General features: G+C 40.0%; 1 protein-coding gene across 23 annotated transcripts in view; it reads right to left on the reverse strand.

Annotated features, from left to right (window-relative positions):
* The window catches only part of ANK3 (ankyrin 3), a 687,375-nt gene that overhangs the window by 173,793 nt on the left and 487,144 nt on the right, over positions 1 to 26,438 (reverse strand). For all 23 annotated transcript variants that reach the window (XM_059900926.1, XM_059900918.1, XM_059900920.1 and 20 more), the window contains one exon: positions 18,906 to 19,004. In XM_059900926.1, coding sequence (XP_059756909.1) covers positions 18,906 to 19,004 — 99 coding nt within the window. The remainder of the gene's footprint in view (positions 1 to 18,905; positions 19,005 to 26,438) is intronic.

Below are 26,438 nucleotides of genomic sequence, written 5' to 3' on the forward strand. Positions count from 1 at the left end.
GTTGGCTGCAATAGGATTTCTAAGCATTTGATATGCAGAGAATTGCTTATCTAATCACCAGACTCCTGAGTTCTTAATAGGACACCAGTATTTTCAACTCTTCCCTTTTCCCCCTCTCCATCTGCCCTTCCCCTCAGAGGTTTTGCACCCTGGGGCCTTGTGGCTTAGGGTTAGAGTCAGGCCTTTCCTTCAGACTAGCGAGATGGGCTATTGTATTAAAACATAGGTGGGATAGGAGAATTAACAGGGAGATGAGGAAGTGGAAATCTATTCACTTAAAACTATCTAAGTGGTTCCAAATCATATGGAGAAGTTTTCACACACCCTGGCTTATGTGTTCCCCAACTTGAAGATTCCTGCTGTTGACACTTAATACCTACCCTAAGGATAGTCACATTTTAAAATACATCAAAAGTTGATTTAATGTATTCAAATCACTTTCTAGATTGTGTGAGCAGATCTTGAAAGTAAGCCTAATTATCCTAATATATAATCAATAAGGTACAATCCTATTTCTAAACTACTAGCTAAATCTCAGTAGAATTAAAATTCCTTGAAAAATGAGATTTGAATAGCAAATATGACATGAGCTGGTTTGTATATTTTGAGCATGTTTAAATATTCTACCTTTTATGCTGATTTAAAACATTTGCTCTTCTAAAGCAAAGTTAAGCAATATAACTGTCTTTCAAGTTGGAAACAGCATTTTCTTAATAAAATAGAATAAAATAAAATCTGAGAATAAATTAAAAGTATACCCTGAAGGCCAAACGTCTTCCCAGTAATGTAAAACCTGAAAATATCTGAAGGAGAAATAATGCAATAATCACATCTACCTTGCAACACACAAAAAATTTCACATTCTCTGAATGTGATTGCCTTTTATGAACTAAAAGGTCAACTTTAATTCTCTCATTTTCTCATAAGTAGACTCTATGATATAAGGGGTGACAATATGTACAGGCATTTTCAAACTATGGTCACAGACATAAAATTATTTATCTTTGAAAACTCATTTATCTTTGAAAATGATCTTCCCCCAAGCAAAATCCTACATACTGAATAACAAAGTGTTTGGCTATCTAAGAGTAAAATCTATCTCAACCCCTTAATCCTTTGAAGTACATTGCTCCTTACAGACATATATTTTTGCTGACTTCATCTTTTTAAAAAAGTTTTAGTTATGAAAAACTTCAAACATATTTCAGACTAAAGTAGACTGTATAGTGTAATGAGCGTCTAGGTACCTGGTCGACAGCATCAATAAATGTCACCTTAGGATCCACCTTGATTCATCTATATCTTGACCTCTTCTCCTTTCTTATATTGTTTTGAAGCAAATCCAAAACATTCGATCATTGTATTCTCACAACTACCCTTATACGGAAGGTACGATCTTATTTTTGCAAATGAAGACTCTGAGGTTCAAAGAGGTTAAATGACTCATCCAAGGCTGCATGGGCTGAATTCAGAATGAGGCCAGTGCTGACTGCAGGACAAATAAGGCATATCTTGGGAGGAGTTATTAAGACAAAGCCCCTCTGCTCAAAATTTCAGTCACTCAGCGCCTTCTTTTATCTACATTCTGCATCTGCTACCTCTGATCTCTGGTGTTTATTTATTAAAAACTTATAGAATCTGGAGACTCAGCCAGGAAAGGTGACTTTTTTCTGCAGTGTCAGAGCTGTGAAGGGCTTTCCATTCTAGCCACTGCTCCTTTTATCACCTCATTTCAATGATAAAGTCTGCGAGTTCCCCAAGGAAGGCCTCATCGTCCTTGCTCAACTGCAAAGAACTACCTGAAGCATAGCTCTTGCAATTGTAGTTTTACTTGCAGTATTTTTTTTTTTTTAATTTATTTATTTTACTTATGGCTGTGTTGGGTCTTCGTTTCTGTGCGAGGGCTTTCTCTAGTTGCGGCAAGCGGGGGCCACTCCTCATCGCGGTGCGCGGGCCTCTCACTACCGTGGCCTCTCTTGTCGCGGAGCACAGGCTCCAGATGCGCAGGCTCAGTAATTGTGGCTCACGGGCCTAGTTGCTCCGCGGCATGTGGGATCTTCCCAGACCAGGGCTCGAACCCGTGTCCCCTGCATTGGCAGGCAGACTCTCAACCACTGCGCCACCAGGGAGGCCCCTACCTGCAGTATTTTAAACATTGATTGCAAATGGCTGACTCCTTTGGATCTTCTGCAAATTTGCTTTGAAACTTTTCAAAGGTGCGTGGCTCTGCAAATAGCCAGAAGCCTGGCAGGAGAGAGCGCTTTCAGCAGGAAGCTGTACAAGATGTCACGGCTGTCTGGCTGCACAGACGGTGCCGGCCTGGCTGCTGGGACAGTCACAGGTCAGCGGAAAACGAGTGCCTAGAGTTAATGTAAGATCTTTAATTAGCACCACAGTCTCTACAGTCACGAAGACCGACACGACTAGCTAAACCACGGGGAGCTGGAAAAGGACCTGCCACGTAGTGATTCACGGTTCAGTTAAAAAAAAAAAAAAAGCAGGCATTGACATGACTTAATGCCAATTTTGTGTGTGGGGGGAAGTAAACATTAAAATTTTGAACTAATTTCTCTGGCTTTGAAATAGGTGTGGCTTGTCATTCATGTTCCTGATGGACTGTTCTGATCATGATACCCCTGTGTTCAAAAAGATCTTTCATAACTGTCATTCATTCCTCTGCCAAGTCTAAATTCCTCAGGTTAGCATTCAAAGTCTTCCAGTCAGTCGCTGCGACACTTGACTCTCCCCTAATTCCCTTCTCTTCTACCTCAATTAAACTCTTCGCAGTTCTTGGAGAAAGCCTCTCATGTTCTAGTTTCTCTGCTCTGCACACACTACTTCATGTACCTTGAAGTTCCCTTTCTACTTTTGCCAAGATCCAAATCTTTATCATTTAAAGTACAGTTTTTCTTTGAAGACTTTCCCAAAGCTAGACATAACCATTCTACCATCAGGATTCCCCTCATATTTTATCTGAACCTCTTTGGAGGAACCTAGGACTTTTTACTTGGTATTTTAGTCTTTGTGAGCTTGCACCATCATTCCAATGAGTCTGTTTCTGACGACAAAGTTACTAGCTTAAAAGGGATACTTGAATCTCACAGAGAAGGTAACTCAGTGTCATGTTGGTGAAAGTTGCTTACTAAAAATGACTGAGTGAATGAATGAATGAGTGGGTGAATGAATGGGTTTTTGGGCTAGTCTTTTAAAAACGTTTTCTAGTTAGTTGCTTAATAATTCCTTTCCTTCTTATCCTTTATGTTTAAGACTAGACTGATTTTGTGTGTCAGAAGTGCTATTATAATATCTTATTGTCCCAGAAAAATAAAATTTTCAATAGATAAGTGACTTATACATTGGAATTACACTGAAGAATACGACTCAGTCCTCTTAGCATTAAGAATAAGAAAGTAAGACCATAAAAAAAGAATGACATAATGCCATTTGCAGCAACATGCATGGAACTAGAGACTATCATTCTAAGTGAAGTTAAGTCAGAAAGAGAAAGACAAATACCATATGATATCACTTATATGTGGAATCTAAAATACAATACAAAGGAACTTATCTATGAGATAGAAAGAGACTCACAGACATAGAGAACAGACTTGTGGTTGCCCAGGGGGAGGAGGGGTGGGGGAAGGATGGAGTGGGAGTTTGAGATTAGCAGCTGCAAGCTATTATATATAGAATGAATAAACAACAAAGTCCTACTGTATAGCACAGGGAACAATATTCAATATCCTGTGATAAACCATAATGGAAAAGAATGTGACAAAGAATATATATATATATAGAATATATATATTATATATAACTGAATCACTTGGCTGTAGAGCAGAAATTAACACAACACTGAAATCAACTATACTTCAATAAAAAAAGAATACGAAAGTAAGAGAAATATGAGAATACTTGCTCTAAGATTTTTTTCCTCTTTGTAATTCAGAACATTGTAAGCTTAAAAAAGCTATTGTGGATATTGTGTTTTGCAACACAGTAGTGAACTGGTTTACATAGCAGAGAACTCCTTTCCTTAAAATTAGAGGAATGCTTTTCCCAATACAAAATAAGGACTCTTACCTGCTCCCAATCCCTGGAAATTTACAATTAATGTACAGTGTCACTTTGAATGGGTCCTAGACTAAAACGCAGTTCTTCAACCATATAGGACAGTATATAGTTTTGACCTCCAGTGGAAAACTGCTTGACAAAGGCAATTCTTGAGGCTCAAGGGAGGCTGCCTCAAGAAAGGCAGCATATGCAGTTGGACAGGAGAGAAGGAGAGAGGATGTGGAGTTGCCATAGTAACATTATGGGAAGGAAATGAAACTGCATGGGGTTAGTGATTTTTTTTTTTCCAATTCCCCTGATTTCTAAAGCGCTAACATAATGAACAAGTACTCCCTTGGGCAGAATTCTGAAGCAACACAAACTGGTGAGTCTAGATCTCATATTTCATTTCAGTGACAGTAATCTTATTAGTGAGGTGGGGAACTGCACTTTATTGGCTGGACAAAAGGCTCTTTTTGCACAAAGAGCAAAATCCTGCACACTTGAAGGTCAAAAAGATTTTCTTTTGAGCCTGGTTTTTCTGAAAAGCATGGAGCGGGACATTAAACCATCACACTTAGGACTAATGAACCCAGAATATGTCCTTAACAGGTTGAATTTGCTCAAAGCCAATACTGAAATGACACAAATTCATGACTTGGGAAATACTTTCAGAAAGAAACAGTTTATTTTGATTACTATCCTCTAGGTTCCTTTCTATTCTTCCTTTTAAGCAAAAAACATACTCAATAGAAGGAAAAGGAAATCGAGCAGAGAGAACTCTGTGGATATATACTTTTTTCTATGTCATGGATATAAAACAGGATGTGATATTTAACGGACGATTGAAAACAATGAAAGAGAAGGCAGGTAGTGCTCATAAGAGGAGAGTTATAATGATAGCCAGAGATCAATTAAAAGGCACCAATTACAGTTCAGTAGCAAAGCTATTCTCATATCTGTATTTTTCTCTAAAAATTCTGACTGTGTCCCCATTTTGTGTATGTTCGGTAATTGTGGATTTGGCCTGAGAGAAAGTGAGATAACATTTTTGAAACCCCTCTGCTGTCACAGGCATTTTATATTTGTGATCTTAGTGAATTTTTATAACAACTCATGAGAAAGGCATCAGAAGTTCCATTTATAGATGAGAAAGCTGCTCCACAGGATTAATGTAACTACCCAAGGTCACAGGCAAGTTAATGGTTCGCATTAGAACTTACACTCAGGGTTGCCTCCATCAGAGGGACTGGATTTCTTCTACTCTACCAAGCAATCCCCTTTTAAGATCAAGAATTCATTTCTGCCATTTATACATAGGAGAGAAAAAAATCTCTTTCTAATGCTCTTCCTTGCTGTCATGCCATACATTCTGCATGTTTTGAATTAAACTAAAATAAGGTAAAATCCTTCTGTTCTTTCTCCTTAGAAAACTAGAGCTTTCTCTCTGAGCCTAGAACACACCCATATACTATTTGTTGTGTATTTCTCCAGTCTGCTCTTTGTGTTTTTTGATTCTTCTTTCTTATCTTCTTTTGGGTTAACTGAGTATTATTTAGTATTCTAGTGATTGATTCATCATATATATCATTGACTATCTCTTCCTTTGGCTTTTTAACTAAACTCTTTTTTCTTTTCTTTCCTTTTCTTCTCTAGTGGTGGTTCTAGAGATTAAAATATGTATCCTTAACTTATCACAGTCGAAATAATATTATTAATTATATAGTTACAGTATTTATATATTATGTATTGAACCAATATTATTCTCATGCATGAGAATTCTGCAATAATTCCATTTACATTAGTAGTTTCATCTTTTGTGCTATAAATATATATTTAACTTTTACATGGATTATAAACCTCATAACAGCTATTACTTAATCAACTTTTTAAAAATTTAAGAAAATAAAAATAATTTTTATCTGTTTATGACTTCTAACTCATCTCTACTTTATTTAGATCCACATTTCCACCTAGTATCATTTCCCTTTAGAATGAAGAACTTCCTTTAGTATTTCTTTTAGTATGGGTTTGATGGTAACAAGTTATCTCAGCTTTTGTTTACCTGAAACTGTCTTTATTTTACTTTTATTATGGAAATATACTTGTACTGGATATAAATTCTAGGTTAACAGATATTTTTTATTCAGCACCTTAAAGATACTTCATTGTCTTCTGACCCCAGTGTTTCTGACAAGAAGTCAGATAACATCTTCATCATTGTTTTTCCATTTATAATGCCTCTTTTCCTCTGGCTGCTTAAAAATTTTTCTATTTTTGACATCCACCAGTTTCAGTATGATGTGCCTCTGTGTGGTTTTCTTTGTATTCATCCTCCTTGGCATGCTAAGTTTCCTGGGTTTGCAGTTTATGATCTAATTTGGAAATATATATATTTTTTCCTACCCCATTCTCTTTCTCCTCTGCCTCTTAGACTCCATTGTATGTATTTAGTTGGCTTGCTATTATTCCACAGATTGTTGACATGGTGTTAATTTGATTTTTAATCTTTTTGCTTTCTGTTCTTCAGTTTGGATAATTTTTATGACTTGTCTTCAAATTCACCAATTCTTTCTTGCTTTATACTCAATCAGCTGTTTATCCCATCTAATGACTTAAAAAAAATTCAGATATTGTGTTTTTCTATTGTAGGATTTCTATCTAGTTCTTCTTAAATTTTTTTTAAAGGTTTCCTTATTTCTCCCGAAATTCTTCTTTTCTTCACCCATTATATCTGTCTTTTCCCCTTCAGATTATTTAACATGTTTAATGTATAATAATTTCTAAATTATATACTGGGTATTGTGAATTGTATGTTATAGCAACTCTGGAACTTGTGGGGACTTGCTTTTAGGCCTTCAACAATAGGTCTATTTCAGTTTTGTCCTTATTCCCAGAGTGATTCCTTTAGTCCTGGGCCAAAGATGTTTACCAAGCCTCTCTGGTGTGGTAATTCTGTCTCCTGTGTAGGAGGTAGCTGTTGAAGTTTCTTTGCAGGTTTCAATCTTTTAGCTGTTATTTTCCTCTGACCACCTTGGAGTTTTACCCTGCACATGCATAGTTCAGGGGTCAACCAAGGATTGTGGAGAGCTGTATGGTGATTTCCCTCCTTTGTGGTTTCCTTCTTTCTGGGATTTCCCCCCTAAATGTCCAGCCACTCTTATAGCCCCAAACTTGATCCTTTGTCCTCAAGACAATAAAACTGACTTTCTGCATGAGCTGTCATAGTATGCTGTACTGACTAGCGAGGGCTGCCATGTAAATATAGATATCCTCCTGTGTTATTTAGTTCTTTCAAAAGTTGAATTCACTCCAATTTATTCCTGCTGTTGATGCTTTTCAATGTCTCCAAACATGTTTCTTAAAAATATTTTTCCAGGGACTTCCCTGGTGGCGCAGTGGTTAAGAATCTGCCAGTCAATCTACAGATTCAATGCAATACCTGTCAAACTACCAATGGCATTTTTCACAGAACTAGAACAAAAAAATTTCACAATTTGTATGGAAACACAAAAGACCCTGAGTAGCCAAAGCAATCTTGAAAAAGAAAAACGGAGGTGGAGGAATCAGGCTCCCAGACTTCAGATGATACTACAAAGCTACAGTAATCAAGATAGTATGGTACTGGCACAAAAACAGAAATATAGATCAATGCAACAGGATAGAAAGCCCAGAGATAAACCCACGCACATATGGTCACCTTATTTTTGATAAAGGAGGCAAGAATATACAATGGAGAAAAGACACCCTCTTCAATAAGTGGTGCTGGGAAAACTGGACAACTACATGTAAAAGAATGAAATTATAACACTCCCTAACACCATACACAAAAATAAACTCAAAATGGATTAAAGACCTAAACGTAAGGCCAGACACTATAAAACTCTTAGAGGAAAACATAGGCAGAACACTCTATGACATAAGTCACAGCAAGATCCTTTTTGACCCACCTCCTAGAGAAATGGAAATAGAAACACAAATAAACAAATGGGACTTAATGACACTTAAAAGCTTTTGCACAGCAAAGGAAACCATAAACAAGACAAAAAGACAACCCTCAGAATGGGAGAAAATATTTGCAAAAGAAGCAACTGACAAAGGATTAATCTCCAAAATTTATAAGCAGCTCATGCAGCTCAATATCAAAAAAAACAAATAACCCATTCCAAAAATAGGCAGAAGACCTAAATAGACATTTCTCCAAAGAAGATATACAGATTGCCAACAAACACATGAAAGGATGCTCAACATCATTAATCATTAGAGAAATGCAAATCAAAACTACAATGAGGTATCACCTCACACAAGTCGGAATGGCCACCATCAAAAAATCTACAAAAAATAAATGCTGGAGAGGGTGTGGAGAAAAGGGAACCCTCTTGCACTGTTGGTGGGAATGTAAATTGATACAGCCACTATGGAGAACAGTATGGAGGTTCCTTAAAAAACTAAAAATCAAACTACCATACAACCCAGCAATCCCACTACTGGGCCTATACCCTGAGAAAACCATAATTCAGAAAGAGTCATGTACCACAATGTTCACTGCAGCTCTATTTACAATAGCCAGGACATGGAAGCAACCTAAGTGTCCATCGACAGATGAATGGATAAAGAAGATGTGGCACATATATACAATGGAATATTACTCAGCCATAAAAAGAAATGAAATTGAGTTATTTGTAGTGAGGTGGATGGACCTAGAGTCTGTCACACAGAGTCAAGTAAGTCAGAAAGAGAAAAACAAATACCGTATGCTAACACATATATATGGAATCTAAAAAAAAAAAAAAGTTATGAAGAACCTAGGGGCAGGACAGGAATAAAGATGCAGATGTAGAGAATGGACTTGAGGACAGAGGGAGGGGGAAGGGTAAGCTGGGACAAAGTGAGAGAGTAGCATTAACATATATACACTACCAAATGTAAAATAGATAGCTAGTGGGAAGCAGCTGCATAGCACAGGGAGATCAGCTCGGTGTTTTGTGACCACCTAGAGGGGTGGGATAGGGAGGGTGGGAGGGAGACGCAAGAGGGAGGAGATACGGGGGGGTATATGTATATGTATAACTGATTCACTTTGTTATAAAGCAGAAACTAACACATCATTGTGATGCAATTATACTCCAATAAAGATGTTATAAAAAAAAAAAAAAAGAACCTACCTGCCAATGCAGGGGACGCGGGTTCGATCCCTGGTCCAGGAAGATCCCACATGCTGCGGAGCAACTAAGCCCATGTGGCACAACTACTGAGCCTGTGCTCTAGAGCCCATGAGCCACACCTACTGAGCCCACACGCCACAACTACTGAAGCCCGCACGCTTAGAGCCCATGCTCCGCAAGAAGAGAAGCCACCGCAATGAGAAGCCCGCGCACCGCAACGAAGAGTAGCCCTCGCTCGCCACAACTAGAGAAAGCCCACGCGCAGCAACAGACACAATGCAGCCAAGAATTAAAAAAAAAACAAAACAATAAATATTTTTCCAGAGTTTATGATTTTTATCAGCAGGAGGCTCAGTTCAGTACAAACTACTCTATCATTATTTAAAGCCAGAACTTTACATTTGAGAAAAAACAAGAATATGTGGCTTCTACACACTATACCATCAGAGTTTGTGTTTGTTTTGATCGTACACTACTTTAGGAATATTCCTTCTATATAGATGAGAGAATTCTTGAATTTTCAGTAAACAGAAACTGAATAACTGATTATAAAATATAATTTTAAATATGTAAAGTTGCTTTTTATACAGTTCTTAGACGATGTTACATGGGGAAAAAAACAATTCAAATTAAGAATCCCAATTAAAAAAAAAACCAGTAATGACATTTATTGTATCTGTCCTTTAAGGAAGGAGGGTAACTGGAAGACGTTTATAGTTGATAACTGTAGAGTGCTTGTGCGCCTAATAGATATAGAGTTATTTAAAAGAAATAGGATGTGAACATTACCAACATACATCCAGGGAAAACAGGAGAAAGAGTAGATTACTTTCTGAGCATCAGCACTTGGAACCATATAGCAGTTAACTAAAATAATAACTGTCCTGAGGCTGCCTTGTAGATTCTTCAAGAGAGCCAGGCTTCAGTGGCACACGGAAGTTACCCAATTCTTTCAGGTCTCTAATTGGGTAAGGCAAATGAGGGTTCCAACATGGTGTAAAATCATTAGGAAAGAGAGAAAGAGAAGAAAAAAGATGCTTCTGTCATGTTCTCAGAACTCTTTGCAACTCTCAAAAGCATTCTTTCCTTCAAAGAGATTTTCATGTTTGGAAGCTAAGAGAATTTCATGATTACTTGTTCATTCTTTTTTTTTTTTTATTAAGACTTTATTTTTCTTAGAGCAATTTAAGTTTTACAGCAAAATTTGGCGAGGGTGCCCTTGTCCTTCTGTGAATCCAAATAAATACTTTCAATTAACTTTTAATATTTACGATATAAAAATAAAAAATGAATATATTTTTGAATGACATAAAGAAATATTTTCACATTAGTCTTGACTAATGGAGAAACCCAGAGTCTTCTGCATTATTTCAAATGCTCTTGTCAACATGTCTATGTTAGAACTCCAAGGAGCAAGTATTGTATTAGAATTTTCTCTTTGACAGAGATTATTTTATGACTATGAAATATTTAATATTTTCTTTAAGGATTTATTTTTAACCAAGGCAATCACACTCTGCAAATACAATAAAAGCAAAACTCAATACCAATATTTATTCTTCCTTCATATTTAACCTGAGCAATATAACCAGTTGCACGTCTGGGAAAAGATAAGCTAAAACTACAGGACATCTAAGTGACTCCTGACACCTTCCCAGAATAGTAAGAATTTAACAACTGACAGATTTGAGATACTCTGAAAACGCTTTATCTACCTATGCACACATACCTTTATTCTTACAAAACCACTGGATGCCATTAACTTCAGGGAGCAAAATTACATGATCACAGGACCAATATAAAGTCAAATAAAGTAAGACCTTTCGGCAAATGTAACATTAAGAAGTGTGTCTTATTTATACACTCAGCAAATGCTTATTAAACATCTAGTATGTGCCAGGAAGTGTGCAAGTGTGCTAAGTGTTAGAGATATGAAGATGGACGTGTGCTGCTGAGTGTCTGGGTGTAGCTTTGGATGTAATATTGTAGTAATGGGGTTATATGGGGAGGTGGGCAATGGCACTTTGCTAGAAAGGCTGGAAGTTGGAAGAGGAATGGTTAGAGCAGCATTCTGGGAATCAGAGTATTATTATTAGGAACTCTACCTGGAACTCCTGAATGTTCTCTGAAGCACTAAATAAAAGCACAGCTGCCTTTATTATTGGATGGAGAAGAGTCAGTGAAAGGAGATGGAGAACTCAGAAGTTGTCACAAAGTCTTAACCTGGTTCTAATTTAGGGTCCATATTGAGCCTCTGATTTGGCTGTGAATTGATGCAAAGGAGAATAAAAATGACAAGAGGCCACCCATTGCAAAGTATCTTCCTTCAAAAAGGATACAAATACACATGCTAGCTTTGCAGAGAGAGTTAAATTGAAAGAAATAGCAGCTACTGTAAGCAGTCATTCTTAGCAAAGCATTTCTATAAAGAAACAAATTAGGATGCTGCATATAGACCAGATTGAAGCATTTGCCTTGACGTGTGTATATATCTTGGCACATCTGCCACCACTATTACCTCATAAATTATATTGTTGTTGTTATGGTGAAAATATGAAAGCTCTGCTCTCACAGCAACGTTCGAGTGTACAATACAGTACAATACAGTATCATTACGGGTACAATACAGTAGTGTTAACTTCAGTCACCATGATGTACCTTAGATCCTTGAACTTATTCATCTTATAACTGACATTCTGTATCGTCTGACCAACATTTCCCTATTTCCCCCATCTCTCAGCCCCTGGCAACCATGCCATTCTCTGTTCTATGAGTTCAATGTTTTCAGATTCCACATCTAAGTGATATCACATAGTAGCTGTCCTTCTCTGTCTGACTTATTTCACTCAGCATAACGCTCTCAAGGCCCATCCATGTCGTTGCAAATGGCAGGATTTCCTTTTATTTTTAAGGTTGAGTAACATTCCATATATATTGACCATTGATGTCACTGATGGATACTTAGGTTGTTTCCATGTCTTGGCAATTGTGAATAATGTTGCAATGAACATGGGAGTGCAGGTATCTCTTCAAGATAGTGATTTCATTTCCTTTAGATATATACCCAAAAGTGGGATTGCTGACCTTTATTGAAATGTTCCAAAATACCTTTTGGAAATGCAGTTTAAATGCTATATTGAGGCTTTATCAGTTAATCAGTAAAGCTCTAATGTTTTTTGTGTCCCATAAAACCAGTGGGTGATTTAATAATTTTAAAAAACCCTCCAATTCCTATATTTCAGGGGCACCACCTTCTTTGTCTAGTCTCCTCCCCTGCTGACTCCCAATAACTTCCCAGATTTGAGGGTGGTGTCATCAATCTAATTCACTGATTAAGTCATCAGTGATTCTCTCTTTTCTTCTGGGACCCTCATGATGGGTAGATTGTTTTCACTTAATAGTGTCCTGTAAGTCCTGTAGGTTTTCTTCATTCCTTTTTTTAAAAAATATTTATTTATTTATTTATTTAGGCTGTGCCAGGTCTTAGTTGTGGCATGTGGGATCTTCATTGCAGCGTGTGGGATCTTTAGTTGTGGCATGCAGACTCTTTAGTTGCGGCATGCAAACTCTTAGTTGTGGCATGCAGGGTCTAGTTCCCCAAACAGGGATCGAACCCAGGCGCCCTGCGTTGGGAGTGCGGAGTCTTACCCACTGGCCCACCATGGAAGTCCCTTCTTCATTCCTTTTTATTCCTTTTTCTTTTGTTCTTCTGATTGGATAGTTTCAGATGTTCTTTCTTCTACTTGGTCCACTCTGCTGTTGAAGCTCTCTACTGAATTCTTCATTTCAGTCACTGTAATCTTTAGCTCCAAAATTTCTGTTTGGTTGTTTTTTTATGTTTTCTATCTCTGTATCGAACTTCTCATTTTGTTCTTGTATTTTTCCCCTCATTTTGTTAAATTGTTTAACTGTGTTTTCTTGTAGCTCTCTGAGCATCTTAAGAACAGTTATTTTGAATCCTTTGTTGGGCAATTCTTATATCTCCATTTCTCCATTTCTTTCAGTTGCTGAAAGCTTACTGTGTTCCTTTGGTGGTGCCATGTTACCCTGATCCTTTATGATCCTTGCAGCCTTGCACCGATGCGGTGCATTTAAAGAAGCAGTCACCTCTTCCAGACTTCATGGGTTGACTTTGGTATGGAAAGACCTTCATCTGCAGGTGGGAGCATGCTCTGACCTTGGGTCTACTGGTGCAGGGTGCTAAACGCAGGATTGGGCGGTGGGGGTGATGTGTCATCTGCTCAGGCCACTGGGGTCCACAGCATTGACCATAGTGACTGCAAGGGCTGTTGGAGACCTCAGTGGCACCACAGGTCCAGTGGCTTGGGATCTGGGCAGGCACTGGTGGTGGCTGGAATTGGTGGTGTGTACAGACTCGGTTGCAGGGGTCAACTGCAGGTGCCTATGTAGTGCCAAGTGCTCGTTTAAGACATACACATAGAGATGGGGGCAAGGGCCAGCTGCAAGGGTCCGGGCTAACTGCAGGCCCACTGGCAGCTGTGGGGGCCCTAGGCTGTCAGCACTCATTACTGTGGCTGCAAGATCACACCACGGGTGCACTGCAGTGGAGGCTGGTATCGGGAGTCAGGCTGGAGGCATGCAGGTACACAGCTGGAGGGGCCCATTGTAGGTGAGCCTGGTGGTGCAGGCCAGTAACAGGAGATAGGGCCAGGTCTGGTCCAGAAGAGCCACGGGGGCCCTGGCGATCGGTGTGCACTCCTGTGGCTTCAGGGTCTCCCCAGGGGAGTGCCTGGCAGTGGAGGCATGAGGGTCTGGTCGGGAGCATGCAGGTGCACAGCTGGGGGGTTAGCGGCACGTGTGCGGAGTGGTGGAGGCCAGTGATAAGAGCCAGAGCCAAATTCAGGTCCACAAGCAGCTGCGAGGGCCTTGGTAGTTGGCCTGCCCTTCCGTGGCTGCAGGATCTTGCCACGGGTGTGCTTACAGCAGTACAAGCCTGTGATGAGGGTCAGGCTGGTGGTGTGCAAGGGCACAGCTGGAGGGGCCAGCCCCAAGCACACGCACAGAAGTGAGGGTCACCCACGGGGGTCTAGGCTGGCGTCTTGTACTTGTGTGGCTGCAGAGGCCTGGGCTGGCTGCTGGTGGGGATCCTGGGCCCCAGCGGGCCAGTGGGAGGTAAAGAGCAGGGAGGGACTCAGGTGGCTGGTGTCTGCGAATGTGAGCATCTGTGGGGCAAAAACCAGTGACATCTGCAGGGGGTCTGCGGCCGCTGTGGTGGCCATCAGTTACTTCGGTGGCAAAAGGTGCTGGGGTCTGCAGAGCAGGTCACAGGGAACCCCAATCACTTCGGCTGCGTGGCTGATGCTGGTAGCCCTTGCTCTTTTTCCTTGTTCCTCCCCATCTCTATTCATCTCAGCTTTGCCAGTCTCTGGGTGGGGTGAAACCCAAGTGGGTCCTTTGCTCAGTGCCCCAAAAGGCTGGGGAAGCTGGCGGCTCACCCCACTCTCCCTTTCTTGGTGAGGGGAACTCCTTCTAGTTGGGGAGGTTCACTCTTGGCCCTGAGCAGTGCTGGCCTGGGGAACGGATGACGCAGGCAAAATGAAGCCCTTCTTCCTTCCCTTTTTGTGCAGTAGTCTCAGGTTTTTTGCTCCACTGTGTTGCTGGAGTTTCTTAAGTGGACTCCTGAGCTCTCTTTGATCATGGATCACTGTCTAATTGTTGATCTTCCTGGGTGATGCGGGCTGGGGTCTCCTACTTCGCCATCTTGGTCACATCGCCCCAACATATATCACCATCTTGACTTTCACTATAACTAATTATTCTTAAAGTTACAGCATCCAGTGCCCCAGCAGCTGGGAGAGCTTGGGAAATCACTGGGAACAACTCACTGTCTGTATTGAGATGGAAACTAAGACTCAGGAGGATCTACTTTCCTCAGGTCATGATCTCACTTGCTAGTCACACTTAAGACTAGAGGTCAGGCACTAGGGTAAAAAAAAAAAATTCACTCTCATCCTGCTTTTCCAGCTGGTCAGATCTTGCTCAGATCCTATTTAAATTACTCTGACCACAATTCAAGATTATTTCGCTGTCTGAAAGGGCACTAAGAAGAGTCTGCTTTTAAACTGAATCCTTTATTAGGTCGGTAAGGCGTGCACAGGGAACAGAGCAAGCCAGCGAGGTCCCTTAGAGTGTGCTGGCCCCTGAGGTGAAACCCAGGTTCGTTTTCCTGTCTCTAAACCCAAGGGGACTTGTGTGCAGCAGGTCAGACTGTTGATGCAACAAGGTAGCTACAGAAGTAGGAAGTACCTGGCAGGAAGTAGATGGGTGGATAACAATATTTATTTTCTAAAGAGCTACTGGATTGAGTCATTAGAACTTGTATTTATAAAAAAATTTGCTTTCCATTTTGAGGCTTGTCCCCAGGGCTTTCTGACATTTTATGGCTCTCCCCCTTTCACCCACACACCCAGTCACCACTCAGTCATTTCAGCAAGAGAGAAGGGAAGCTCTGATGGGGAGAACACAAAATAGCTGACATATTTGGGGTATGTACTATGCTCTCCTCCATAGGGTCTGCCAGGAATTCAGTCTGTGCCCGAGTGACACCCCACACCCCCTGCAGGACAACAATAGAAGAATGACAGGCTTCTCTGTTCTCGGTTTTCCAAGTCTCCTTCACATCCACATGGCACTCATATAACACAGAAGAAAAGTAACGCCACGTTGAAAATGAATGCATGGTAAAAAGAAGTCTACATCTTGTTTAAAATAAGACAGCCTTTCAGAACAGGGAGGCAAAAGGTCATAGAAGCTAAGTGTATACTGAATTCGCCTATGTCCAGTATTCCGTATGTCTGATGCTTTTATCCAGAAGTGTTTGTATGTTTTCATCCTGGCCCTCCCCTGTGACACCATGTCCCCCTTTAAGGTGGGACCTGATTTTCCTATACCCTGCCCTCCTCCCACTGTACCAAATACAGTAAGTAAGTGTTTGATAAATGATGCAAAAATGACTGACAAGCAATTTTGCTGTTCTGGTGATTGATGATTGCATCAAAAGAGGGAGAAATGAGGTCATTTCTAATCCACACACTCAGTTAAACTGGATATCCAGGTATAGCTCTTCAAGCTTCTCTTTTTGCCTTGGCTCCAGTACCCCTCTTTGCTCTTCACAAAAATTCTCCCAATTCACAAGTGACCCATTAGCTCTATTGGTAACCAAGTGGCATAAGCAACGATTCTCTAACTTTCATTGTTACAACTACTTTAAGCAGCCTGTACTCAGTGGAAGACCCCTGCCATTTAAAACAATAGTTCTAGCATACTGGTGATGGTTTCTTAGCAAATAATACCAAGACAATGCAATGAGACCTCTCTTCCATTTACTTCCCCAGTCAGACAGTCTTGCAGGGGGTCAACCTTCAACTTCCTTCATTCCTCCTCTCCAGGAACCTTGTTTCTTTTACGTTACATACATGGTTTTCAGGTTTAACAGTTACCAAGAAAAAGAAGTCCGGGTCTCCTGCTAAATACTCATGGCTGGGCTGTCTTTGGGTCAGAGCACACAGCAGACAAACTACCCATCGGCTTTACGAGGGTAGGGGAAGTGTCTTGTCGTCTTGCTCTGTTAATCAGCTATGTCTGGCCCACAGTGGGCACTCAATCATCATTTACGGATTGAGGGAATACATGCAGGGAATAATAAAGTAGTGAATCCAGGAACTACGGGAATCAAGTTCAGGTTACTGGGCCGGTTTTAGAAACGTGGAGATCAGGATTCTTGGAAAGAGGAACCAGAGGATTGTGGGAGATACAATTACAGGACAGGGAAAACTCTCTGAAACCCTTAGAGGGGAGGATGTTTATGAGACCACATTTCGCTCTTACATGAAATGCTGAAAAAGAAAATCCCTGGTTAGAAGTTTAATGTTAACTGGAGCTCTGAGTTATACAGGCATGCCTCATTTTACTGTTCTTCGCTTTATTGCTCTTTGCAGATATTGCTTTTTTTTTACAAATTGAAGGTTGGTGGCAACCCTGCATCAGGCAAGACTATCGGCACCATTTTTCCAACAGCCTTTGCTCACTTTGCGTCTCTGTGTCACATTTGGGTAATTCTCGCAACATTTCAAACTTTTTCATTATTGTTATATTTGTTATGGTGATCTCTGGTCAGTGATTTTTATGTTACTATTGCAAAAAGATTATGACTTGCTAAAGGCTCAGATAATGGTTAGCATTTTTAAGCAGTAAAGTATTTTTTAAATTTAAAGTATGTACATTTTAAAAGAGGTAATGCTATTGCACACTTAATAGACTATAGTATAAACATAACTTTTATATAAACTGGGAAACAAAAAAATTCCTGTGACTCACATAGTTTCAATATTCGCTTTATTGCAGTGGTCTAGAACCGAACCTGCAATATCTCTGCGGTGTGCCTCTACTAGTAATGGCTGAGATTATTTCTGGTCTACTTTATGCCAACACAGTTTACAAACAATAGCTTGATCACTGCAACAACCCTTCAAGGTGGCCGTTGATTGTATTTTCAGATAGAGAAATTACATGCAGAAGGTTACATCGCCGACCTAAGTCAACCAGCTAAGCTCACCATCTGGGATTCCAACTTGATTCTAAGTTTCACTGCTTTCCCCTCCACCCACAGTGCATCACACAGAACAAGCAACACGTCAAACACCTGGCTAGAGTAATCTGTGCTTAAAAAAATTTCTTTTTTAATTGTGGTAAAAAAACACACTGTAAAATTTACTTTCTTAACCACTTTTAAGTGTACAGTTTAGTGGTGTTAACTGTATTCACACTGTTGTGTAACATCTCTAGAACTTTTATCTTGCAATATTGACACTCTATCCCATTAAACAACAACTCCCCATTTCCCTGTCCCCCAAGCCGCAGGCAACCACCATTTTACTTCTGTTTCTATGATTGTCTACTCCTGATACCTCCTGTAAGTGGGATCATACAGTATTTGTTCTTTTGTGTCTGGCTTCTGTCACTTAGCTTAATGTCCTCAAGACTCATTCATGTTGTGGGATGTGACAGGATTTTCTTATAAGGCTGAATGATATTCCACTGTATGTACACGGCACATTTCCTTTATCCATTTATCTGTCGATGGATATTTGGGTTGCTTCCACCTCTTGGCTATTGTGAATAATGCTTCAATGAAACTGGTTGTGCAAATATGGCTTCAAGATACTGCTTTCAATTCTTTGTGGGTATATACCCCAAAGTAGAATTGCTGGATCATATGCTAGTTCTATTTTTACTTTTTTGAGGAACCTCCTTACTGTTTTCCATAATGGCTGCACCATTTTACATTCCCACCAGCAATGTGCAAAGGGGGACAGATTTGTTTTAAAATAGAATAACTGTCAGTCTTAATATCAAACTGGCCTAACAGCTCTGCCTGCAATATCAAGTAGTGATTAACTTCTTAAAAATTTAACTCAACTAAAACTCTGGACTTAGGTCTTAGTTTCTATAATTAAAGCCAGGTACTATTTAAACATGTATTAAAGATTTATAAATATGGATCATTATCCCATTTTAAGAAGAATCAACTTAGCAGTCATTTTTTTAAGAGACTACAACAAAGGAAATAAAGATAAAGCCAGGGCTGAACCAGCAACAAAAGTATTAGGAGAAGTATTCCTGCTTCCTGAAAATAAGCGTAAGCATGTACATAAGTTGCACTCTTACCCTTGTTTTGGCATCAATTTTAGCTCCTCTATCAAGCAATAGTTTTACCATATTGGCGTTTCCTCGTTTTGATGCAACGTGTAAAGGAGTGATGTCATTCTGTGGAAGAACAGAAAAAAAAGTACAGTGTTATCTTGAGTTTAACCAAAACATTGCTTCCTAAACCTTCCCCAACACATCCCCACACTTTTCTTACCTTTTTAAAAAATATCTATTGTGAACAGAATACTTCCCAACATCTCTATCTGACGGTAATTTTACTCAGAAGGAGACCTCAAAAAGGGATGAATTTTAAGAGACACACTCTGTGGGGTAGGGTCCAAGTTTATTTCGTTTGATTGACATCATTGGTGGATGAGATGGTGATAGTTTTTGTTCTAACACCCTGCACATTTAAGTCAACATGTTTTCCTGTTAATGTGTGTGATGCATACTGGCTACTGAATGGTTGACTAAGTGGCTGATTAGTCAGCTGAGACTTCCTGAAAGGAGTGTCATGTTACTCAGAGCCTGCTCTGGGTCGTCTGAGTAAAAGTTGTCAAGACAAGAGGAACTCAAACTGGGAAGTCTGTCAGTGCCCTACACGGTCACAGGGCTTCCATGCACAGTGGGCTAAAAAGTGTTCACAGGCATTTATTAGCAATCTCACAGAAAAATGACTATGTTGATTTTTTTTTTTTTAAAAACTACCGTTGAGGAATAGACATATTGTCAGGACAATCTGACATTCCAATCAAGATCCCCTGGATACCACAGTCCTTTCCTCCACTCATCTGACAGGTGCTGTGATTATTTCCAGACTGTCAAGGAAATATGTGCACATAGTGAAAACATTCTCTATTTTGGCTCCTTCTTCTTGTGTAGCAACAATATGGGTTTAAGGTCTGCAGTTCACAAAAGTCAATTACACGATAAATGAACGAGGCTCATAAGGGGTTACATTCTTGTCATGTGATGGCAGATACAATATAATAGCTACCAGGTATTGATTCATTTCCTGTGAATTATGCTGCACTGCGTTAAACTCTTTACTATCTCATTTATTTTTCATAATCCTCACAATGTCACATACAATCTGAATCACAATGACCATTTTACAGATTAGAAACAGCTGGCAAAACCAGGATTCAAATTAAAATATGACTCTTAAACTTATGCTTTTGAAAAAACGCTTTAAAATGAAAATTTTCAAACAGACACAAAGTTTGAGAGAAAGCCATAATGAGCTTCATGTACTCATCACTCTGGTTCAATAATTGTCAAACTTTTGCCAATATTATTTCTTCTATACTCCCTGCTATATTTTTCTGCCTGAAGGAGTTTAAGAGGAGAAAGAAAATCCTAGGCATCATATTATTTCACCCCCAATTACTGCAACTTAATTATCTCTAACATATAAGGATATTTGTAAACAAATAATAACAATATCATTAACTTTATCTAAGTAAAAATAATTCTTTCAAAAAGCCAAGATCTGTCAATGTTTACATTCTCCCATTATCCCCAATTATCTCAGTACAGTGGTTCAGATTAGAATATCCACAACTTGCATTAGGTTGAAATGTCCCTTAAATCTCTTTTAAAATCTCCAGAGATGCCCTATTCCACCTTCTTTTTTCCATGCCCACATATTTATTGAAAAAACTGGGGAATTTATTGTGTAGTTGCATCCTCATGGAGAGTTGTTTAACACATTCTTTTGTATTTTCTATGAGCTTTTCTAGTTAAATGCTTTTAGTCATTATATGTTCTCCCATGTGAACAGCTCTTTACCTCATTATTCTCAGGTGCTAAAGTATAAATCAGTTCCACAATAACTAGTTCGTCAAGTCAAAGAAGGAGAAAGAGATCTGAGTAAAACACGTATGCTTTAGTCATGCTGCTGGGGAGTGGACAGGACTAGTATCATTGCTCTAGACCAAGTGGTAGGCATATTTTTTCTGCAAAGGGCCAGATATCAAGTATTTCTGGCTTTGCAGGCCATACCATCTTCATTGCAATTTGTCAGTGCTGCCTTTGTGGTGATAAAGCAGCCCCACGTGATATGCACAGAAATGGGAGTGTCTGTGTTCCAATAAAACTTTATTTACAAAAACAGCTGGTGGGCTGGATTTGGCCTGTGGGCAGTATTCGGTTGATCTCTGCTCTAGACCTATCAGCTTGTGGCTGACGGTTTCAACGGTGTGTAACAGGTGACAAAAGAGGAATTAAAACTATAGAGGCTGTGCATTGTATATGCTTTGGCCCTCTTTGGGGTGGATGATTTTGGGTATGAATGAAAGCTGGCAGAAAGAAACTTTCTGACGGTCTTGCTTGTCTCTGTTGTCTGAGTGCAAGTATGTAAATGAGTCAAGCAGCACTATGGATGAATTCTAGGCCTGAGACAGCAGATAGAGCATCAGATTAGGTCTATAGGAAACACAGTCCAACAGGAGAGCTTACCGAGCTCAGAGTGGGATATGACACAAAGACCTTATCACTCCCCAGCGTGAGTCAGGGCTGACATGCTATTTCCCTTTAAAGATGTGCCCTTGCCTGGTGGAGAAGGACTTAATTAACCTTAATCACAAGTAGGCTAATTTTAGTGAGAGGAAGAGCTCTATTTCTAATTTTGCTCTCTTCCATCCATATTCATGGACTCTATCTTACGGTGATGTGTATGTGTCAAAAGGGTGCCTTGAAATTCAAACTCCCACATTTTTCTACACTGCTCTGACCCCTCCTAGAGTAATACTTTCTATTTCTATAGCACTTAATAAGTGTTGTAAATTACTTATGTAATTTCATTTTCACGACAATCTACTGAAGTAAGATACATATCATTAATTCCATTTGATAAGTCAACTAAGGGATAGAACTGATCATAATCTGTATATTAAGAGACAACTAATTAGAGGCAGAATCAGCATCAGAATTAAGTTTTCTAGATCCTCAGGGTGGGGTGTGTGTGTGTGTGGTATTTCTAGTCAGGGATCATAAAGGCTTTGCCTAAAGACTATGCTTCCATCTCTGTCAAATGGAGCTTCTGAGTGAAACACATACTTTTGTATTCCTGAATCAGGTAGTGACTGCTTCTGTCAATTAGGAACAAGTCAAAATCAAAGTGCGACCTTGGGACCAGTCCACAGGACATTTCTATTTAGATTCCTCAGTTAACCAATAAAAATCTTTTATGCTCTACTAGGCACCAGGTCCACAGCTGCATTTCCATTATACAAGCGAGTCACAAAATTATGGAATCCCAACAAATCAAAAGAGTCCAATGATGTTAAAGACAAAAAGGCTTGTTTAGGAGGACCTCATTAGTTGCTTGGGAAACGTAAATGTGTGCCTGCTTTCTGGGATGCAGTTTGGCAGTATATATGAGGAACCTTCAAATCTACAACTGAGACAGGAGATAGATGGGCCCCAGGCTGCGCAGCTGGAGTTTGTCCCCTGTGGATAGATACTCCAAGATGAACACAATGCAGGAGGGAGGAGAGCCTGAGCCATGGCCAGATAAAAGAGACCACATATTCCTCACTCTCGAGGTCAAGGAGACCTTCCCAGCTACACACATGCAGAAAGCCTCCTGGGGGGCCAAAAAGGGAGGGCGCACATCATAGTAGGTGATGTCAACCTTCCCACAGGCCTCTGGGCTACAATCCATCTTGGCTAAGAGACGCACACGCACACACAGGGGAGGACCCCGAGTTAAACCCAATACAGACTCAGAGCCAGGCAAAGCAAGATGATTGGCCAGAGGAAACCCGGCAGAAATGCCCCATGAAAGTGATACAAACTACCACAAAGGCACGACTCTCTCTCTGAGTCTGTCTGTGTGTGTCTCTTCACATGTACTCTTTTTCCTCCTAATAACCAATTGACTTGTTTCACTACTTTCCGTCTCTTTGTGGAAACTCCTTTCTACAAAGCTGACGGGCCAGGGCCTTGTCACTGGCTACTGGCCCTCGTGATCTAGCGGCTAGGATTCAGCGCTCTCACTGCCGCGGCCTGACTTCAATCTCTGGCCAGACTGAAGTCCAGCCTCAAGCCGCTGCAGGCTGAGGCCACCCGAGATCACAACCACGTATACAAGGCAGAGGTGGGCTGCCGTGGTAGAAAGGGCAGGAATGCCGAGACAGACCCAGATCTGAGGCCTAGGCACGCTCCCTAAGACTGAAGTGGATCCAGAATGAAAGGCCCCTCAGCCCCAGCCTAACGTAACAAGCAACTGTAGCCGGCTCCTGAGGTCGGGCAGGAGCTTGGTGAGATAGAGACTCTGTGCTACAGGGATGGAGGCAGAGCTGAGCGGGGGAAGCGCACCAAGCAAGGAAAATCTCTGACGGCTGGCCCTCACCCTCAGCGTAAGGTGGTGCAGCCCCGTCTAGAGGAGCGTGAAACCTGTGATGCAAACAAAATGTAAACTCAGCTCAACTCTGGACTCAACCGGCTCGGGCTTCCACATTTACAGCCTGACAGGAGAAGACACATGCCGTTTCCAAGCAGGGATACTATTTTCCTCAGGGTCTGCATTCTATCTAGTAGAACAGGTGAACTACATGCTACAAAAGTTAGGGAGTTTAGGTCAAATGGGAACACGTGATAAGAAAACCACACTATCAGAAATGAAGCATTCGCAACCTAAATGCCTGTCAACAGAGGAATGGATAAAGAATATGTGGTACATATATACAATGGAATATTACTCAGTCATAAAAAATGAAATAATGCACTTGCAGCAACATGGATGGACCTAGAGATTATCATACTAAGTGAAGTCAGACAAAGACAAGTATCATATGATATCAGTTATACGTGGAATTAAAAAAATTGATACAAATGAACTTACTTACAAAACAGAAACAGAGTCACAGACATAGAAAACAAACTTATGATTACCAAAGGGGAAAGGTTGTGGGGAGGGATAAATTAGGAGTTTGGGATTAACATATATACACTACTATACTTAAAATAGATAATCAACAAGGACCTACTGCATAGCACAGGTAAGTCTACTCAATATTCTGTAATAACCTATATAAGAAAAGAATCTGAAAAAGAGTGAATATATTTATATACGTATAACTGAATCACTTTGCTGTACACCTGAAACTAACACAATATTGTCAATCAACTATACTCCAATATAAAATAAAAATTAAATTAAAAAAATAAAGTAAAAGTAAAAAAAAAAAAAAGAAATGAAGCATTCCTTTGATGGGCTCAGCAGTAGACTTCACACAGCTGAGGAGAGAATCAGTGAACTGAAAGATACACCAGTATGAATGATCCAAACTGAAACACAAAGAAAAAAAAAAAAAGAGAATGGAAAGAAAGAACAGAGCACCCAAGAGCTGTGGGATGATATAAAACAGCCGATTGGAGATGCATAAGGAAAACAGAGAAAATAGGGCAGAAGAAATATTTGAAGAGATCATGGTAGGGAATTATCTCAAAATAGTGAAATATATCAAACCACGCCTCTATGAACTTATATTCTCATCTGTATAATGGACATAATACCTCCAGTGCCTCCATCACAGGACTGCCAAGGGGAGAGATGAGATTAATTCATGTGAAAAAGAGAAAGGAAACTCATAGGTATTCCATATCTCTTATCTCATTTAACCCACGCAACAACCCTAATAAGGGGTACTATCTATTTTTTTTCTTTATGTTACAGATGAGGAGAGTAAAACTCAAACAAATCAAAATAACTTGTCAAAAGTCACAAAGCTGCCATAAATTTGACTCCAAAGTTCATGGTTCCTTTGCTAGACTAGACCATGCTGCCTCTGCATTTCTAAGTAGTGCAAACATATAAACAATTCTTCCTATTAGAGCATTTCTGGAGTACCTCACAGTGTACTGAGAGATAGAGTGTATTGTGGTCAGGTCCTGCAGGAGTCGAGAGCTAATATTCTAGAGGCAGACTGCTTAGGTTCAAATCCCAGGCCTGTTCCACACCAGCTGCATAAACTTAGGCAAGTTTATTTAATTTCTCTGTATCTGCAAAATTAGGCTAATGATAATATCTATACTACAGAATCGTCATGAGCATTAAATTAGTTAATTAGCACACAGTCTTAAGAATGGTGCTTGGCATCTAGCAAACAACACAAGTATCACTTATTTCTATTCTTTATTGTTTACCATATAGACATTTAAAATGGATGAAGTGACTGCATCTCACAATGACATTATGAAATAGTTTGGGTAGAAAAGACATGCAGATCTGAAGTAATTGGTGAACTCTAAGAAGGTGCTAAAGTCAGCAGTTCGCAGGATGGAGGCTAAGGTGTTACAGAAGTGTGGGCTTAGCACAGCTAAGTCTGTGAAACCTCAGAAGGCCCGTGGCTGAGAGAACATGATCGATTCATGTGGTACATAACATGATATGTGACAGAATGTGATGAAAACACGTGAGTGCCATACTTTGAAAAACAGGGACCTGGAAGAAACAGCTACCTCTGCTGGGAAATGGTGGAATTGCTGGCCTATTTCTTCCCTCTCAATTCTCACTGAAAAACCAGCCAGGTTCCCTTCTGAGATAATCAACAAAGCAAGATCACTTTTTTAACTCCCCAAAGTGAACTCAGTGCCATTTGCTACTGTACTGTGATAAATAGCAGACTTTTCATTCCATTTAAGTATATAAAGGGCAGTTGATTACTGATCTGTTCTAATCCCTCATCTTTCTTTTTCTTAAAAAATGTCAGGGGTGGTTATCACTAAGTGAAAGAGTAAGTGGATGGTATCACGCAAAATCTTCTACATAGTAAGTGACGATGACTCTTTTAGTTTCGTTCCTTGATATGGTCTCAATTGAAGACAAATTCTAAAATAATCAAATGTTAAGGTGAGAGGGAATCTGGTATCTTCCGCTAATTCTTCCCATTTGTACTAATTTTTACCCCTAAATGACTACTCTGATTAAAAAAATTCAACGTGGCAAAACAAGATATCAGAAGATGAACATTTCAATGTGTTAATGATTTGCATTTAAAACACACACATTTTAAGATTTGCATGTTTTTTTCTCGTTCTGTTCTCTTATATTTCATCCCTATCCCTAGTGTAAGCAGCAACAGGAGAATGACTAGTATCAACAAATGGTTCACAGAGAAAGCACCAGAAAGACATTTAAGCAAGGCTTGCCAGCATCCTTGCTCCCCCCATAGAGATGTATCTTTTGAGAAGTCTTTTAGCTTCTGAAAGGAGAAGTTGAAGGAGACCAGTGCAGGCCACCCCAAAATATGCCACTTTGGCATAAGGACTGTTCTGAGAGCTCTGTTCTGCTCTCTGTCTAAAAACAGGGCATAGATTCCCCTTAGTAAAGGTGTCTCCTCTCCCTTGCCAGGAAGAGAAAGATGCCTCTTCATCAATGGAGAAGGCTTGAGTTTCATTGGCACAACAAAGCTTTCTAACTAAACTACGCTTTTCTTTCATTAGCCCTCCCTGCCCTGCACCCCCCCCCCCCACCCTGCCCCCTCCATCCACTCCCCTGCCCTGCATATATGTACCTTCCCACAATTTACCACCCCTAGAAGC

This window comes from Balaenoptera ricei, chromosome 16, assembly GCF_028023285.1.
Source record: "Balaenoptera ricei isolate mBalRic1 chromosome 16, mBalRic1.hap2, whole genome shotgun sequence".
Classification (NCBI taxonomy): Eukaryota; Metazoa; Chordata; class Mammalia; order Artiodactyla; family Balaenopteridae; genus Balaenoptera; species Balaenoptera ricei.